Source organism: Pteronotus mesoamericanus, unplaced genomic scaffold (assembly GCF_021234165.1).
Source record: "Pteronotus mesoamericanus isolate MK-2021 breed Mesoamerican mustached bat unplaced genomic scaffold, CSHL_Meso_final contig_52, whole genome shotgun sequence".
In the NCBI taxonomy this organism is placed as follows: Eukaryota; Metazoa; Chordata; class Mammalia; order Chiroptera; family Mormoopidae; genus Pteronotus; species Pteronotus mesoamericanus.
The window spans coordinates 9,142,802-9,161,046 of NW_026555189.1; the positions used below are offsets into that span (position 1 = coordinate 9,142,802).

The 18,245-nt window shown below is 35.2% G+C and overlaps 1 protein-coding gene and 1 non-coding gene across 2 annotated transcripts in view; both read right to left on the reverse strand.

Annotated features, from left to right (window-relative positions):
* The window catches only part of AP1G1 (adaptor related protein complex 1 subunit gamma 1), a 70,089-nt gene that overhangs the window by 14,705 nt on the left and 37,139 nt on the right, over positions 1 to 18,245 (reverse strand). Inside the window, exons 7-17 of the mRNA XM_054579222.1 lie at positions 15,359 to 15,454; positions 14,632 to 14,712; positions 14,332 to 14,430; positions 11,292 to 11,347; positions 10,081 to 10,194; positions 7,565 to 7,705; positions 6,808 to 6,862; positions 2,321 to 2,443; positions 2,049 to 2,138; positions 1,272 to 1,399; positions 10 to 114 (exon numbers count right to left, since the gene is read on the reverse strand). Of these exons, the coding sequence (XP_054435197.1) occupies positions 10 to 114; positions 1,272 to 1,399; positions 2,049 to 2,138; positions 2,321 to 2,443; positions 6,808 to 6,862; positions 7,565 to 7,705; positions 10,081 to 10,194; positions 11,292 to 11,347; positions 14,332 to 14,430; positions 14,632 to 14,712; positions 15,359 to 15,454 (1,088 nt within the window). The remainder of the gene's footprint in view (positions 1 to 9; positions 115 to 1,271; positions 1,400 to 2,048; positions 2,139 to 2,320; positions 2,444 to 6,807; positions 6,863 to 7,564; positions 7,706 to 10,080; positions 10,195 to 11,291; positions 11,348 to 14,331; positions 14,431 to 14,631; positions 14,713 to 15,358; positions 15,455 to 18,245) is intronic.
* LOC129075329 (small nucleolar RNA SNORD71) lies at positions 9,713 to 9,798 on the reverse strand. Its single transcript, XR_008529633.1, has one exon. It is a non-coding gene; the product is annotated as a small nucleolar RNA SNORD71 (small nucleolar RNA).

An 18,245-nucleotide genomic window follows, 5' to 3' on the forward strand; every position in this document is an offset into this window, starting at 1 on the left:
TTCACTTACCTCATATGGTCATATTTCTTAAAAAGTGCATTATATTCTACTGCCCTCTGCTGGAGTTCCACATCAATGCTGCTTCCGTAGATGGAAACCACTTTCTTTATTCGGCTTTGGGATACAATGAAAAACAAATTCAAATACCCAAAGAAAGTTCATAAACAAGAAGACAGAATATAATGTTTAAATCAGAGTTTTCTAATTAAAATTTTATAATACTTGCCTTTTCTTAATTTACATAATCTTTCAAAAGCAAAACACCTTTCCTTTATCTTCACTCATCCAACTTTATAAACCTCAACACCATCATTCACCATTATACTTATTGTAATACTAGATTTTGTCTATTAAATATTCCATGTCCTAAAATTGCTAGGAAAAGGTATCAATTACTTATTTGCTATGAAAGAAGAAACTTATACTTATCATTCTCTTAACAACTTTAAAATAACCTTTTCCCCCCCAAAAAAGGGGCATAGCATCAGTTTTATCAAAAAAAGAGTCATTATCTAACACCAAATTCTTCTAGTTCACAATTCAAAGAGTAAACCAAAAATATTTTTCACAAGATCTTACATAAAAAGTAAAGCAGAAAGTCTAAGTTCACCTTTATATGTCGGGCTGGGAACCTGATCCAAAAATTGTCTTTTATCCAAAATAGTAAATGGCAGAATTTAAAGACTTTAACAGCACAATCCTCATGATTTTCTTCCTATCCAGACATCTCAAAATAGCCCTGGCCAGTGTGGGTCAGCTGGTTGGAGTGTCTTCCCATATACCAAAAGGCTGTGGGTTCAATTCCTGGTTAGGGCACATGCCTAGGTTGCAGATTTGGTCTCCAGTCTCATAATAGAGGGAACCAATCAGTGTTTCTCTAATCACATTGATATTTCTCTCCCTCTTTCTCCCTCCTTTCCTCTCTCTCTAAAATCAATAAGCATGTCCCCAGGTGAGGATAAAAATACACACACACACACACACACCCCGCTCCCCACAATAAATAAAATAAACCAGAGCCCTTATATAGGGAAATAACTTCTCAACTTTGAAAAAGAAAAAGGTCATTAGAAATCTGATTTTAAACTTTTATGCTCAAAATAAACACTGATGGGTGAGATGAAAGAAAACAAAGTATAGATGAAATAACTAATGACAAAATGATGGTTGTCATTGTGGAGTAGTAGGGATATGCAATTCCTTTTACTGTTCTTTCTACTTTTGCCTTTGCATGAAATTTTCCATAGTAAGTTTTTTTTTCCCATACTCACTTTACAGTACAGGTGAATCGAGTAGAAAGCTTCATAATGGCAGTGAGGGCATAACCTCGAGTCACAGAGGTGGACATATTAGAGATTAGGACACTTTCTAAAATATCCAACACTTCATCTTCTGTTACCTAAGGACAAAAAATAAATAAATAAATAAATAAAAGGACAATGTATAGTTCACTGTAAAGTAATTAACTAAATCTAACATCAAGACATAGGATGCCACCAGAAAAACAACCCAACTGTCATTAACAAAGCTTCTAACACCATCTGTGCTATGCCAGGATAACTACCCAGGCTGTTCCATCAGCCAGAAGCAGGTAGGTGGTTAGGTTTAAAAAAAAAAAAAAAAAAAAAAGCAGTGGAAAATACCCACTTGGGGGCTGACAGGCACATTTAATTTCAAGAGGCAAAAGCAGAGGATGAAAAAGCTACAGTTCAAGTATTGTTGCCACAACTTCTCCTAAAGCCAGTCCTTTAATGAGCAAACAAAAACATAGCTATATGTTTCATTTCTTTTTATTTAAATAAGCTATAGAACAAGAGAAACAATATAATTTAGCCTGACAAAGTGGGGAATGGATCCTAAGGTGGTTTTTTAAGTCTCACAATGACTCAGTTAAGTTCCACCTGAAAAACTGGCAGGTTTCCAAACATAATTCCAGTATTACTTCTTTAAGAAGTTCTCAAGAAATCAACCTCAACTCCTCTTCAACACCACCCTCATAATCAAAAACACTATTTTTTCCCACCTTGACCAAAAGTAACAAGGGGTACCTGAATAGGCTCTTCCTCTTCACATTGGCCAGATATGAGAAGATCTCCATATTCACCTATACACCATGCAGCTACTTGTACCAAAGGTTGCTGTCAAAAGAAAGTCACTGTTTGTCAAGGATTTCAACCCTTACAAAAAGAATTCAAATCAGGTCATCTAATCATAAAGGTCAAACTTGAGGCACATATAGAGTGTTAGTAATAAGAATATACAAGAAAATAAAGTATAATTCTCCCCAAAGTAGGGAAAAAAGAGCAAATGAAGTACTTACTTGAGAATAATCACCAAGAATTGCTTTGTATAAGCGCTGGACAGTATAGGCATGCATCTCCACACTATTGGTTATTAACTGGATCAAGTTGGGGACTGCATCATCACGAACATAGCTTCCTGCCTAAAAGGAAATGCAGACAGTTACCCCTAGAAACTCACAGAAACGATAACAAATGTTGGCTATTATTGTTGCAGTTAAAAGGAAACTACAAAAAAACACTCTCAAAGATAAAGTTGATTCCAACTGTCAGGTTCATAAGCAGCTCAAAATTCAAAGTCTTACTTATTCAAATATATATTCTAAGTTTTTACTTTTATAAGAAAATAAAGTTTCCTCTTTGTCCAAAGGAAAATATAAAGACTTAAATTTCAAGAAAGATCTTTTCTACACAAAACAGATAAGATAAAGGGGTGAGCAAAAATTAGGTAAATTACCAGCCATCATTCTAAAAGACAAATCATAAGTAAGGATACAAATAGTAACAACAATAATAAGACAAATACCACAAATAGATGCAATAATAAATACAATAAATCTTGTTTTGTATACTCACAAATGTAAACCTACTTTTGCCTACCCTGTAAAAGATGAAATTTTAAGAAATACACTCACTAGGAACTAAGTTACAACAAACTCTCCCTTTCCACAGCTCCCCAACACCAGTGTTAAAACCATACGGCTCAGTGCTGGCGGGATGGCTCCAATGGTTGGAGCACCATCCCATACACCAAGGCAAGACGGATGTTATTCTCTCACAGTGGTGCCCCGCCCCCACACCCTCTCTCCCCCACTCGCCCTTTCCCCTTCCCCTCTCTCTAAAATCAATAAGCATATCCTTGGATGAAAATATAAAAAAATAAAAATCCTATGGTCTAGCTACAGTAGTCATGTTACTACAGAAGGTGGCTAGAGGAGTGTACATTAACAGCTCAAAGGGGGCATATAAGAAATAAAGAGTAACTTTTTAAAAACTTAAGTTTATTTAAAACACTGTCCTTTGAAGACTAGAATTCATAAATATTACAGAATCAACCATGAGTCCAGGAATAGGCAATATTTTGTATTTTATTATCTACCCTTTTTTAATTACTTGGCTATTTTAACATCCTCTGGACCAGTAAGTCTGAGATATCTGCAACCAAGGAATAAAGCAAAGCTACTTAACCCATGAAGAAACTAAATCTTGGCCTTGTCAGAGCATTATGACAGCCAGGCTGCACATGACATACAGTGAAACCTGTGCCTAATTATCAACCCATCTTGGTCAATCTCCCATTACTGGACAAAAGAGCAGACATGATTTATAAGACTGAGCCCTGACTAGTGTGGATCAGTGGATGGAGAGCTGGCCTGTGAACCAAAATGCCACTGGTTCAATTCCCAGTCAGGGCACACGTCTGAGTTATAGGCTGGTTTCCTGGTTAGGGGAGTGCAAGAGGCAATCTATCCCTGTTTCTCTCACTCTCTTTCTCCCTCCATTGCCCCCTCTCTAAAAATCAATGAACTCTTTAAAAATAAAAAAAGACTGAGACCAGGCATAATGATGTGTACTTTGGAAGGAAAAAAGTCTCAGGTATTTTAAGATACACTCTACTGTTAGGAAAGACAGAGGGAGCAGCTTCGGAAAATGATTAAAAAGAAAAGGTGAGAAGCTAAAAAGCAGGTAATCTGTGGTCTAACATAGATGTTTACATTCTAATGGGAGAAAAGCAGAATGTTTGAAATAAAAGCACCAACAGGATCCAAATAACATTTACAGGTTACTTCATCCAACAACAGCACAATACAGCTTCTTCTCAAGCTCACATGGAATATTTACCAAGACAGACCACATTCTGAGCCATAAAAAAAAAAATCTTAAATTTAAAAGAACAGAAATCATACAGCAGGAATTAAACTACAAAGCAGTAACACAAAGACAGCTGAGAAATCCCAATAGCTGGAAATTAAACAACATACTACTAAATAAAACATGGGTCAAAGAAAACATTGGAAAAAGTATTAAAAACATCAGTATCTCTCATGATCACAGATGCAAAAATCCTTTAAAATATTAACAAACAAAAATGTATAAACAGAATTATACAGCATAAAACCATGTGGGATTTATTTCAGGTATAGAAAGGTGGTTCAACAATCAAAAACTGACTGCTGTAAACCTGCACATCAACAAGCTGAAAAAAAAATATATAGAGATTGTATTCTCTATACAATCTCTATTTATATTACAATCTCGTGTGATTGTAATAAGAGAATATGGGTAAAAAGGAAAAATGAAAAGTAGGAGCATTTTTAAAAATGGTTTTCAACTTTGATTAACATTTTTTTAGAAGCTCTAATTTTCCCCTTGTTTTGAGCTTTAAAATAAAGGTGTCCTGATTCATACCTTTTGTTAGAATACTATTTCCCCATTTAGTGAATACATTTATTAACTTTAACCTTTCACAAAATTAACTGATTGTGAGTAAACTAGAAAACTAGTAGGTCACAGACAGAAATCCACAGCAACAAATATGTGTGCGTGTGCATGCACATATGTATACATAACATATACACCTCCTAATTTTAATGGTAGTATTTCCTCCTACAGATATTTCATAATTTACCTAATGCCCACTGCATATATGTTTTGTACACCTATCCTTTCATTTTTGCAAGATAAAGTCCTAAAAACTGAATTGAACTAAAAGATATAGACTGAGACTTTTGCTATATGCCATCCAAGCTGTACTCTGGAAAAATGGTAACATTTTACACCCATTTAAACTGAAGAGTACCACCTGTCTCTCTATTTTCTAGCTAATACTAAGAATTAGACTAAAAAGTGTAAGTGAAAGGTGATACCTCACTTGTATTTTACTTACTCTTTCTTTACTAGTAAGGGAATTTTTCATTGTTAACTAGCCATTTCCTTCTTTTCTGTAAACTGCCTGTTCAAATGCCAATTTTTCCATTACAGTGTTTGATTTTTCCTATTACTGATAAATTAAATTTTTGATTTAATTTATAAATTAAAATATTAATATCCCATTATATATTAATGATTTTCCCCAGTTGTCATTTGCTTTTAAAATTTTTTATTAATTGATTGATTTTAGAGAGAGAGGACAGGAGAGAAACCTCATGTATTTATTGGTTGATTCTTGTATGTGCCCTGACTAGGAATTGAAACTGCAACCTTGGTATATCAGAGATGACACTCTAACCAACTGAGTTACCCAGCCAGGGCTTTATTTGCCTTTTAATTTTCTACATTTTTTCCTTTTACTGTATGAATTTTAAACTTTCATATGGTCAAATTTGTTCATGTTTTCCTTTGTGGTATCTACAGCTGGTAACATAATTAGACATAGTTATATTTTCTTTATATGCCACTACACTTTCATTTTTACTCTTCAATCTCTAATCCCTGTCTATTAATTGATTAATAAACAGAAAAACTCCAAAGTTCTGGAAGACTACCAAAGGAAAAAATACCTTATAAAACTGTAATACTGAATCCAAAATAAACGTAGTCATTCAAATCCTTCCAGTGCCTTCCTAACATATTCAAATAAACTCCAGGCTCCTGTGTGGCCCCGTGTAACCCAGCCCCTGCAGTGTCACCATTTTCTGCCTTTGCCTGCCTTACTGCTCTCCAAGTGAGCCAAGCTTGTTGCTACCTAAGGTCTTTTAAACACCTACCATTTAAAATATATATATTTTTTACTTATTTATCTTTCAGAGGGAGGGGAGGGGAGGGAGAGAGGAGAGAAACACTGATTGGCTGCCTCTGGTACGTGCCCCAACCAGGGACTGAATCTACAAACCAAGCATGTGCCCTGACCAAGAATCAAACCAGTGGCCTCTCGCTATGCATACGGATGCCCAACCAATTGAGCCACACCAGTTACGGCAGGTTACTATACACTTTTCCCAAATCTTTGCATGGCTAATTTCCCTAAGCTCTTCTACTCAAATGTTAGCTCCTCTTAGTGACCTGCCCTGACTACTCCACCTAAAATATTATTTGGCCTATTGCCCCATAGGCCACCCTCTCCTGCCACCATCATAGTCCCTCATGCTGCTTTACTGCTTTCTCATAGCATTCTTCCCTGACTGAAAGTAGAGTACATATTTCCTCATGAATTTTCTATCTCCCCTGCTAGAACATAAGCTTCATGAGAACAGGGCTTTGCCTTAATCAGCACATCCAGCACATAGCATGCGTTGACTTTAAAACGCTACTTACATGCCCTGGCTGGTGTGGCTCAGTGTATTCAGTGCTGGCCTGAAAACTAAAAGGCTGTCCATTCGATTCCTGGTCAGGGCACATGCCTGGGCTGCGGGCCAAGTCCCCAACTAGGGTGTGCAAGAGGCAACCAATCAATGTGTCTGTCACACATCAATGTTTCTATCCCTTTCTCCTTTCCTTCCCCTCTCCCTAAAAATAAATAAACAAAATCTTATAGATGGAAAATTAAAATTTTAAAAAAGCTACTTACCGTTGTCAGAACACGCATAATTGTGTCTATATGCCATCGTTTGGAAGGTGCATACCTAAGAAAATAAAGGTGAAAAACTGGAACCTGTAAATTATATTGTGCTCAGTGACTTTCAAAAATTCTACCTACAGTCATTAAGTGATTATATTTGGAGACATTTACCTTCAAATCTAGCAGCAACACCCATTTCACAGGGTGATGAAATGGCACACTGCCAAACTCAGAGGTTTCATATAATCTGAGTTGCTGAGCTAAGAAATGGGACTCTGTCTTAGAAAACAAATCATGAAGTCAGGGCAGGAGAGGAGAGAGTAGAAAGAAGAAAAGGGACTGTTCCCAGATTCAGACAACACCAGGACTAGAAACTTGTTCCCTAAAATTCACAGTGGAGAGTAGAGAAATAACTGTACTACCAAAATCTTGAGTTATTGCTTTCTAAAAGTTCTACACAAAACCACAATTCAGATACTGAAACTTCTCTATATCCTCATAAAAAGGGCATCATAGATAAGAAGTTAAAGAACAGATTACAGGAGGATTATAAATCCCAGCTTTTACAGAAGCTGGATTGGGAGGGCAGGTCTTATTATATTTAAATGCTTGCTATAATGGCCTTCTCAAAGCTAATTTCTACTTGGGAGCTTGAAATAAATGTTACATGTTTTAAATAAGTCTATAACTTTCCCCCCTATGTTTTGAAGATGCTTTTAAAAGTTCCAAGCATCTTTTATTCATAAAGGTAAAAATTAAATCTTACTTTTCTGCAGCAAGAAAGATTCCAGATGCACAGTCTGCTTTAAATTCTGGCTCACAGGAATCCAGAAAATAAAGTAATTCCTTCATCATGCCTCGGATATTATTCCCATTTACCAGGGCAAAACTCAATTCCATTGCACGCCTTGGAGGGGAAAAATTTTTTTAAAAAAAGGTTATATTGACTGCGGAAATCAAACAAAAACTCTCTGAACACCACCTACAGTCAGGTAGATATGTTTATGGCCTTGCATGATCCTATGATCCCAATCTCTGCACACAAGATAACAAAAGTTACCAAAGTTCATTTTTCCATTTTGAATCTTTGTTCAACACTTTCTTCAAATATCCCTAAGATATTACTGACCAACAATGTGGTTTGGGTTCAATAACCTATTATATGAAGCTGAAATTTAAAATACATAAAAGGCTCAAAATGAGAGGCAACAAAATTATTACCCAAAGATAGCATCTCTTTACATTATTCCTTAAAAATGTAACATATAAAGGCACCATACTTTTTTATTGCACCAACTTCTGTACAAAAATGATGTAACAGTTAACATCAAAAGATATGTGGAAAATTAGAATAAAAACAAACCCTGAGGGCATTACACTAAGTGCAGTAACTCAGAGAAAAACAAATACTATCATGTATCACTTAAATGTGAAAGCAAAACGCCAAACACATAGGAACGGAGACTAGAATGGTGGTTACCAGGGCTAAGGGGTGGGGAAGTGAGGGAGATGTTGGTCAGAGGGTACAAAATTCCAGTTGTAAGATGATTAAGTTCTAAAGATCTAACATGCAGCTTAGTGATTAAAAGTTAGCACTATATACGTAAAATTTACTATAAAAATAGATCTTAAATGTTCTCACCACAAAGAAAGTAATTATGTAATATAATGCAGGTGTTAACTAATGCTATGGTAACTGTTTTGCAATATATAACTGTGTCAAATCAACACACTGTACACTTTAAACTTACATAATGTTGGACGTTAATTATATCTCAATAAAGCTGGAAAAACTGAAAGAATGAGGGCCACGAAAAGGAAAAAAAAGGACATGTGCTTTGAGGACAAATAAAAGTTTCTGTAACTGCCTATCAAATTGGACAACCAAGACATTTGAAATGAAACCAAGACAAAATGAAAACATTTAACATATAAAAGTTATAAAGTTACAACATGCATCTTTTTATACTTGATCAGTAATTTTAAACATGGTATATAAGTTGAATTTCAAAAATATCAATTTAATAAGTAGAAAGTATTGTCATCTTAGCTAACTTACAAGCAATAAAAAAATAATCAATCCTTATAGAAATACAGTAATAGGTAATTCTTATATAGTGCTTAAGTACTTGACTTACATTCATCCAGTTAATCTTGCACAATCCTATAAAGTGGGTACTCTTAAATCTCTGCATTTACATATGCGACAACAGAGGTACTAGCCCATGTCTATTAAGGGCAGAGGCAAGATCTGAAATAAGGCAGTGTTCCTCCAGAGTCTGAACTCTTAATGCAACAGAGTATGTCAACGACACACAGGTTTTACTTTTGAAATGCATAAAAGCTCAGTAATAAGTTACAGAGAAACAATAAAATAGGAGTCAGAAGGCCTGATTTCTAGTCCCAGGTCTGCCCCTGTAGAAGGGGTAAGGTTAGGACTATGTTGTGTGATTCCTTTGGAACTGGATTTTAACTAATCTGTTAATTGAGAATAGAAGTAATTGCCTAGTTGCAATGGCTTGCTTAGAAAACTGAGAGGGTGTTTTATAGATCCTTTGCAAAGCACTATGTAAAAGTTGTTATTACAGAGTCTAGGTCTTAGCTCTACCTGTTCTTCACAAAAAGGGCTCAACATGAATAAATATTTGTTAAGTGAATGGTTTCAGAGATCATTTCAAATCTAATTTGTTCTGAATTTGAACATACAACCACAACCAAAAGTTCATTGGGGCCAACTACAGCTAAGTTTCACAAACATCTACAATTCTTCTAAGAGAACCAATAGTTACTTCATAAAGGAAAAAATTCATGCCTTTTGAAAGTGTTATCTGCTACCTAGCATCATCCCCAGATGTACTGACCTAAGAAATATGGCTGCCTCTAGTATCTTGGAGCGTTAAGTACTGTGAGAAAAAGTGTGCTGTCAGCAATTTGAGTTTCAGCATCGTGATAAAACACTTAGCCGATGGATCACTCCTTATTTTCATCCTCCAACACACAAAGCACAGTACCCCTGTTAAGCAATCTTTTGCCCAGCTTATCTTTATCTTTTTTATTTATTAAAGAACCAAAGACAACATCAGTGTGCACTGAAGTATTCCTTATTGGCCTCCTTCATTGACCTAAACTTCTTCCTGCCAGTTCGTTCTTAAAAAAAGTACTGGGTAGAAAATTCATCTCTGAAAATGATGACAATATATAACCATCAACATTTTCACTTTCAAAACTATTACAAAGTTATCAGGTGGGGCGAAGGCAAAGAAATTATCAATAATCTGTTACCGTTTTATTGAGACATCCAAATCTTTTAGACAGTCCACAATTGTGCTTCTATGCCTCTGCACTGCATTATGATCTGTCTGCACAGTCTTCAACAAAGATGTCAGCGCTACATATCTGGATGAAATAAAGTTGCAGCAGACAATTAAAATATAAAAGTCAGGGTAGTTTTCTTCTGCCTAAATAATTACAGAAAATGCCTGAAGACTAAGAGAAAGCATATATGTTTAAACATATAAAAGAAAGACAATGACTATAATGGTAACATTCTAAAGGCACAGGAGATACCAGAATCTAAACAGTGGCAACCAGGAGAAGCCTTGGATTCACACCATTTGCATTCACAGTCAAAGTCCACAGACACTTCTAAGAGAGACTGCCTCAATTATTTCTAGTTCTTACAAATAGTACAACAAAATAAACATATAGTATGCCTTTTCAGGTCATAGCCCCAAAATGCAAGAGGAAATTATTTCAATTTTACCACTTACATTTTTCTTTGCTTTTGAGACTCATTTGAGTATAAGGTACAAGTATTCAAAAATTCTTTTGGAACAAGAAGATAATTCAAGATACCACAATAATTATTTCCACATTTTTTCAAGCTTAACATAATTAAGAAAAGACATTATCTCCTGATTAAAAGAGGAAAAAAGGCAAACAGGATATACTACAATATTAAAAACACTAATAAATTCATCTACTTTTAAAAACTGTAATTGATAAACACATTCCACATTTGTGACCTGAAATGTTGTTATTTTTCTTCTTAATTTAGAGCAGGGGTCAGCACACTATAGGCTACCTACAAAAGCCCAGCCTTCTGCCATCTGGTTCTGTAAATCAACTTTTATCAGAACAGCCACATTTATCGTGTATACAGTCTATGACTGTTTTCATGCCAAGAGGCACAGCTGAGTAATGGGCATAAAAACCCAGAGTCTCACAGAGCCTAAAATAGGATCTTTCACAGAAATCTGGTCTTTCACAGAAAAATTATGCTAACTCCTGATTTATAATATAAAAAATTAAGCCATGATGCAAATCCTCAAATTCTTCCCAAAACAATAGTTTTAAAACCAGACTAAAAATGGAAATCCTGAGTTTCCTCAGTTAAGTTCTAGAGACATAACTCAATACGTGTGATTTTGAGCACAGTCACTCTTAAAAACACTGAGTTTATATTAACAAAATACATTTTTCAGTTGCTTTACCTAATGTTCTTGTCATTGTTCAGTAAGAAACGACCCAGGATATTTATGGCTAGGACCTAGAAAAAAACAACATAGGTTAAAAATCTAGAAAAATTAAATACTTATATCATTTAAGGATCACTTCCTGACCTCTGTTGGGTGCAAACTATTTCAAGGTGGTAGCTGGTATTTTATAGACTGGAAAGACAAAAAGTTCTGAAGATAAATGACGGTGTTGATTGCACAACAACGCAAATATACTTAATGCCACTGATCTACAGACTTAAAAGTAGTTAAAATGGCAGATTTTATGCTACATATATTCCATGACAATTTCTTTTAAAAAAATCAGATGGTTTCTATCCATGAATATGGACTAGCTCCAACATAATGTTAATTGAAAAAAGTAAGGTGCAGGACGATATGTTACTATTTTGTTTGAAAAGTAAGGGGGGGAAAAAAAGAACTATCCTAAATTAATCTGGTTAAGTTACTTGGATACAATAATCCTCTTTTATCTTTGTTGTTTTTTTTTTGTTTTGTTTTGTTTTTACTTTTAGAGAGAAGGGTACTCGCCAGGACCAGGAATCAAACCTGTAACCTAAGTATTGAGTTGGCCAAAAAGTTCATTTGTTTTTAGTAGCGCTTAGTTGTCTTTAACTTCATTTGAAATAATTTCATTCAACTGTATTGTGATAGCTATCTTATCAGCATGCATTTAAAAAAATCTTTATCAAAATTGGTGTATTTTTGTGTAGTCATTTTAATATTGAAGATGAAGAAAATACACATTTTCAGCGTACTATGCTTTATTATTTCAAGAAAGGTAAAAACACAACCAAAACACAACAAAAAGACTTGCACAGTGTATGGAGAAGGTGCTGTGACTGTTTGAATGTGTCAAAAGTGGTTTGCAAAGTTCCATGCTGGAGATTTCTCACTGGACGATGCTCCACAGTTGGGTGGACCAGTTGAAGTTTACAGGGATCAAATTGAGACATTAATTGAGAACAGTCAACATTATACCACACAGGAGATAGCCAACATATTCAAAATATCCAATTTGATAAAAGTTATTGGTGAAAATGAAAAAGGTGTCTATTATTTTACAGAAAGAAATAAACTGACTTTTTGGCCAGCTCAGTATGAGCCTACTGGGGATCAAATTGCAACCTTTCGCCTACAGGACGGCGCTCCAACCACCTGAGCCACCCTGGCCGGGGCTGGGTACTATAATCTTAGAGACAAAAAGAACTATACACAAACAGGGTATCATAGTTAGTAAATTTGTTTCTGATAAGACTATGGGCTGGCTATTCTTATACGACTATGGGTTAGCTATTCTTATATTAAAAAGTATTAGAAAGGATGAATAAATTCTTCAGGGAGAATTCTTCTTTACAAAAGAATTGCACTTTTTTAATGAGGACAAAATGAGGGAAATAGAAAAGTATAGAAAAATAGAAAATAACATTAGCAACTGTTGAAGACAAGATCTTCTGATGGACACTATAACTGATGGGTAAAAGTCTGTGGAGAACAAGGTATCTGCATAGTCTTAAAGTGTCTCCCTTAAAAATTTTTTTTTCCTTTTAGCAAGAGGGGAAGGGAGGTAGAAAGAGAGGGAAAGAATCATAAATGTACAGAGAAACACTGACTGGTTGCCCCTCATATGCCCCCAGCTGGGAACCAGGTCCACAACCTAGGCATGCGCCCTGACCAGGAATCAAACTAGCTTTCATTTACAGGAGGACTCTCAACGCACTAAGCCACACCAGTTAGGGCTCCTCCAAAATATTTTTAATCACAAAGGGAAAGATAACTTTGCAGGGGAGAGACACAATAGACACCACCTTAACCAAATGATCAAGGTTAAACACCACCAGTAGTTATACACACAGATACAGTATATACCTCATATGATACTGAGAAAGGCACACCACTTCTATGATAGTCTTGCCCAAAAAGCACAGCCTCAATCTAATCATTATAAAATATCAGACAGAGCCAAATTGGGGGACATTCTAAAAAGTAACTGATCAGGACTCTTCAAAAGTGTCAAAGTCATGGTCTTGGCCAGGTAGCTCAGCTGGTGAGAGCATTGTCCCAATATGCCAAGATTGCAGATTTGATCCCTGGTCAGGGCACATACAAGAATCAACCAATGAATGCATAAATAAGTGAAACAACAAAATGATGTTTCTCTCTGTCTTTCTCTCTCATTAAATTAAAATTTAAAAAAAATTTAACCCTGGCTGGTGTTGCTCAGCAGATTGAGTGCCGGCCACAGGTTCAATTCCTAGTCAGAGTACATGCCAGGGTTACTGGCCAAGTCCCCAGTTGAGGGCATACAAGAGGCAACCGATCGATGCATCTCGTACACATCGATGCTACTCTCCCTTTCTTTCTTTCTCCCTCCCTCTCTCTAAAAAAAAATTTTTTTTTTTAATTTAAAGTATCAAAGTCATGTAAGACAAGGAATGATAGACGAACCTTCACAGATTTGAGGAGACTAAGGAGATGTGACAATGAAATGCAATGTGGAATCATGAATTGGTAAGACAATTTCCTAGAATAGGAAAAGGATAATAGAAAAATTGGTGGGTTCTAAATAAAGTCTATAGTTCAGTTAATGGCATGGTACTATAATTTCTCAGTTTTGACAATTACACAACTATTTTTGCAACTTTTCTGTAAGTCTAAAATTATTTCAAGTAAAAAGGTTTAAAAAGTGGGGAAGAGGAGAAACACACATGTACCAAACATTTAAATATGGATAAAACATCAATGAAAAAAATACATTAGAAAATGGAAACAGTATTTCCACTAGGAGAATTGAGAGTCTACATGTGAAAGCTACAGGCAGACATTTTCTTCCTATGTACCTTCTGTCTTATTGAGTTGTTTTACTTTATGTGTTTATTTCTTAAATAAAAACAAATATTTAGACATTCTTTCTAAAAGTTAATTTTCCGATGAAATTCATTTCTAAAATGCTAAAGTCTAAGTCAATTATTCTAATTGACATGTTTAGGGGAAAAAAAGATTTAAAAAGACTTACTCGAAGTCCACTCTCTGACTTAATATCCATGATAGTCAGGACTGTTTCATAAAGAATAGCATTTCCTACATTTTTACTAGTCTCCGTATTAGTGGCAACCTGAAAAGACACAGAAAGTGATATACGATGATAGAACAATGCTTCTAAAAATTATCCTGAAGTAACAAGAAACATTTTATGATTGATTATAGTCACCAATGAGGAAACACAAAATAAAAACTACACCATGTAACCACAATCATTCAACTCCTTGCTATACTAAGATGGATATTAAATATAATGCAAGTTTAGTCTACTTACCTGTGCTAATATATCATTCATAGCTTCACTTGAGTCATCATCATTTCGTCCTAAAATTCTTAATAACCGCAAAATTCGTACCTAGTGTGCAAAAATATGAGAAATGTCAACAAATTAGGTCTGGCACAAAGGAACTTAGCTTGGTATGAAATTCAAGTATCTTAAATGAAGTCGTAGTTCCCATTAGAAATGGTCAAAACAGAAGAATTCAAACAGAAGAATTTTAAACATTGTCTTTAAACAAGTCATATGTGTTTCTGTGTTTAATAAATTATCAGACAACCCATACTCTGCCACTCCACAGCGTAAAGATACCACCACCTGCAGAGCTACTATTACAGGCAGACCTCGAGACACTGAAGGTTCAGTCCCAGACCACCACAATAAAGTGAGTATCACAACAAGGTGGGTTGTAACCTTTTTGCTGGTGGACGGTCTTACCTTCAATTTGTAAAAAAAAATGCAACATCTGCAAAGTGCAATAAAGCAAAAGCACAATAAAATGAGGTATAGCTGTATACTGGTACATCTCTAAGTAGTACATAATTCTGACTATTAAAACTATAATTTCAGTCTGTTAATCTAATAAAACATGTAATTGTGTCACTATTCTTTAATCAGTCAACTACCAAATTTCTACCCAAGAAAAACCTAAGAGAAAGAAAACGACCTATTAAAAGGTAGTAAACTCATATATCATATATCTGAAGCTTTCTTTCACGCTCACCTGCAAAAAGGGGTCACTGATACCAGAAACATCATGTTCTGGTGAATATCCGGACATGATGAGGTTCTTTAGTATACGAACTAACTGGGGCACAAGCTGCAGGGAAGAAAAATGCATCAAAAAACAGTGAACATCAAAGACTTTCTCATGAATAGGCAGGTCTCTGGCTTAGAAAAAGGGTATAATGGTCTGAGTCTAAGCAAATTCTATTGATACAATATACTAGTATATTGTTGATGTTCGATAAATATAACTTAGGAGTATTTTTACCAAGAACTCAAGAAGGAATACATATTTTATCTGAATTAAAAACAAACGAGATTTTTTTTACTCCAGAGTTATATATGGAAAGATACTACAGTTACAGTACATCAGAAAGTCTATGGGAACCAAGTAAAATGGGTGTCTATGAAGCGTACTGCACTTCTACCGAACTTGACATACTTAGGTGGCACAAACATGTTCAGTTTTTATCTGTTCAAACATTTGAATATAGCACTCACTTCAACAGCGCACACACAGATATTTGAATATAAAATGTTATCATACCCAAAATATTGGTGATCTTATTAAAATTATAGTTTTAAAACACACTATCTCACATAGAGAAAAAAAATTTCTCTTGAGATAGGGCTAGTTATGTATTTTCCCAACAAAAAACGGGGAATGCAAAAGCCTCCAACACTGACCAGGTGAAAAAGACACATGAAAAATATCTTTCACCTTAAAAAGATACCAAGGCCATGAATAACTTCCTTTCCCTATTCTTAACTCATATGACACAATTTTCAGTAAAATTAAATTTCAGTACTTAATTCTACAGACTGATCTGTATCACCTGTTATCTTACTAATGAAACTCTACATTCCTTATGGTCAGAATTCCCTTATTGCCCTTTCTTGACTTTGTTCACTTAGTCATAGCATACAATAGAGGTAATTTTATGGCCAAGCTGAACTCTAAGATGCTTTAAATGTTATTATTCATTTCATTCTGTTCATCACTTAATATTAAAATCCTAATCCAAAATGTTTGCCACAATAGGAACTCTTTCAGTTTCCCAATTAAAATCTCAATTTAGCTACAGAAGCAACTCTAAACACCTAAAGTTAAGAACTGTCCACAGTGAACTGAATCAGCTCTCTTTCTGAGGCAATCAGAACAGACCCAACTTTGCTGCAATTCAATTATTTTTTCTCATTTTTTTTTGGACTCTATCCCGTCCCTACTCCCCAACTCTAAAAGGGAGATCAAGATTGAAACAAAAGCCAAACTATGCCCAAGTTATATGCTCAAAACACATTCACAATGCCAAGACCACTTTTAAATACAAGGGAACATAATCTGTGTAAATTTAACTAAGTTTGGCCATAACACTTCAGAATTAAGTGATTCATAAGTCACCCAAACAAAACTCTAACTTGGATAACTCTAAAATTAAAACAAATCTAAGCCAAGGAGAGAAGCCACACTAAATCTGTCAACTGTGGGCAGATTTATATTAGAGGTAAAAATAATATAATTTTATACACTGTTTTAAAATTAACGTAAAAAAAACCAGGATCATCTAGTTAACAAACTGTACAAAAAGTGTCTCGCCTTGCACACTTTCCAATGCCCTACTTTTTTATACTACAAGTATCCTTAATTATTTTTTAATCTGGTTTATATCTTGGAGAAGTCCTTTTTCCTTATTTTATTCACTGCTACAAGACCTGCACACCACATAAGATCACCCTGGGACAAAAAGCACAAGTGACTGAATGTTCAGCATACTAATTCTTGGAACTTGGCTTTATTATTCAGACAAAAATGCAAGTTGCTAAAACTGATGACAAGACAAACAAAATAAGATGACACAGGGAAAGGATGCAGCCATGAAAATCAGTTGATGCCCACCATCTTTAACTCAAAATCCTTTTTATATTTCAGAACTTCTAGGCAAGATTAGTGCAGGTAAAGGGGAAATAAAAGCTCTAAGTCTGAACTTAAAGCTCAGAAGTACACACGGAGCTTTTTAAAGTATGCGGTTACTTGCATATGGCTCTAAGATATCTACTTCAAAAAGAAGCAGCGTTTGTGTCAAGGCTCCAAACTGATCTGGAACTGCCATCACCAAAGCCACTGGGAAACTGTTCAAAGTTTCTGAAGTGAAGATAAAGGCAGAGAAGGAGGCTAACAATTCAGGAAAGGCTGCAACTGAAATCCAAGGCTGACTTTGGAGTTAAGAGTTTAATCAACAAAACAAAAACTGGACTAGGGAGTTAGCCAAAAATGCTAAAACAAATAACTCACAGTATTAAGCACAGCTTCAGCATTAGTATATTTTTAAAAGTCACATTTGTGGATGAATACACAAAAGCTACTAAAGACCTAATTGCCAGCATGCACCATCTAAAAGAGGGTTAATTCTTACCTTTTCATTCTAACATACAGCAGGATTCCAAACAGACAACAGGAACAAAACATACAAAGCAAGCATTAGGGACAGATACAGGTCTCATACTATTTTACAATAATTTAATCAAGACATGAACATCTAAAGGGGTTGGGGGGGAAGCCAAAAAAAGAACTGCTATTAGGACCTCATTAGATCTAAAGTACAAAGTAAGTAAGCTTCAATCATGGAGTGATCAGTGCTCTATTAAAAAAAAACTTTAAATGCAAATGTAACCCAAAGAACAGCCTTTCTGAGTCCTCCTTACTACTGCCTTCTAAAAGTAGGGAAAACAAAAATTTCCACTTTAGAATGTTGTAAGAGAGAGAGGGAAGGAGAGAATTATCAAAGCTAGAGACTTCCATCACTGGAGCCAACAGCCTAAAATGAACAGTGGGCAACCCAGTATTAGGTAAATGTTAATATAAAATTTCAGTCTGCAGTTTTTAC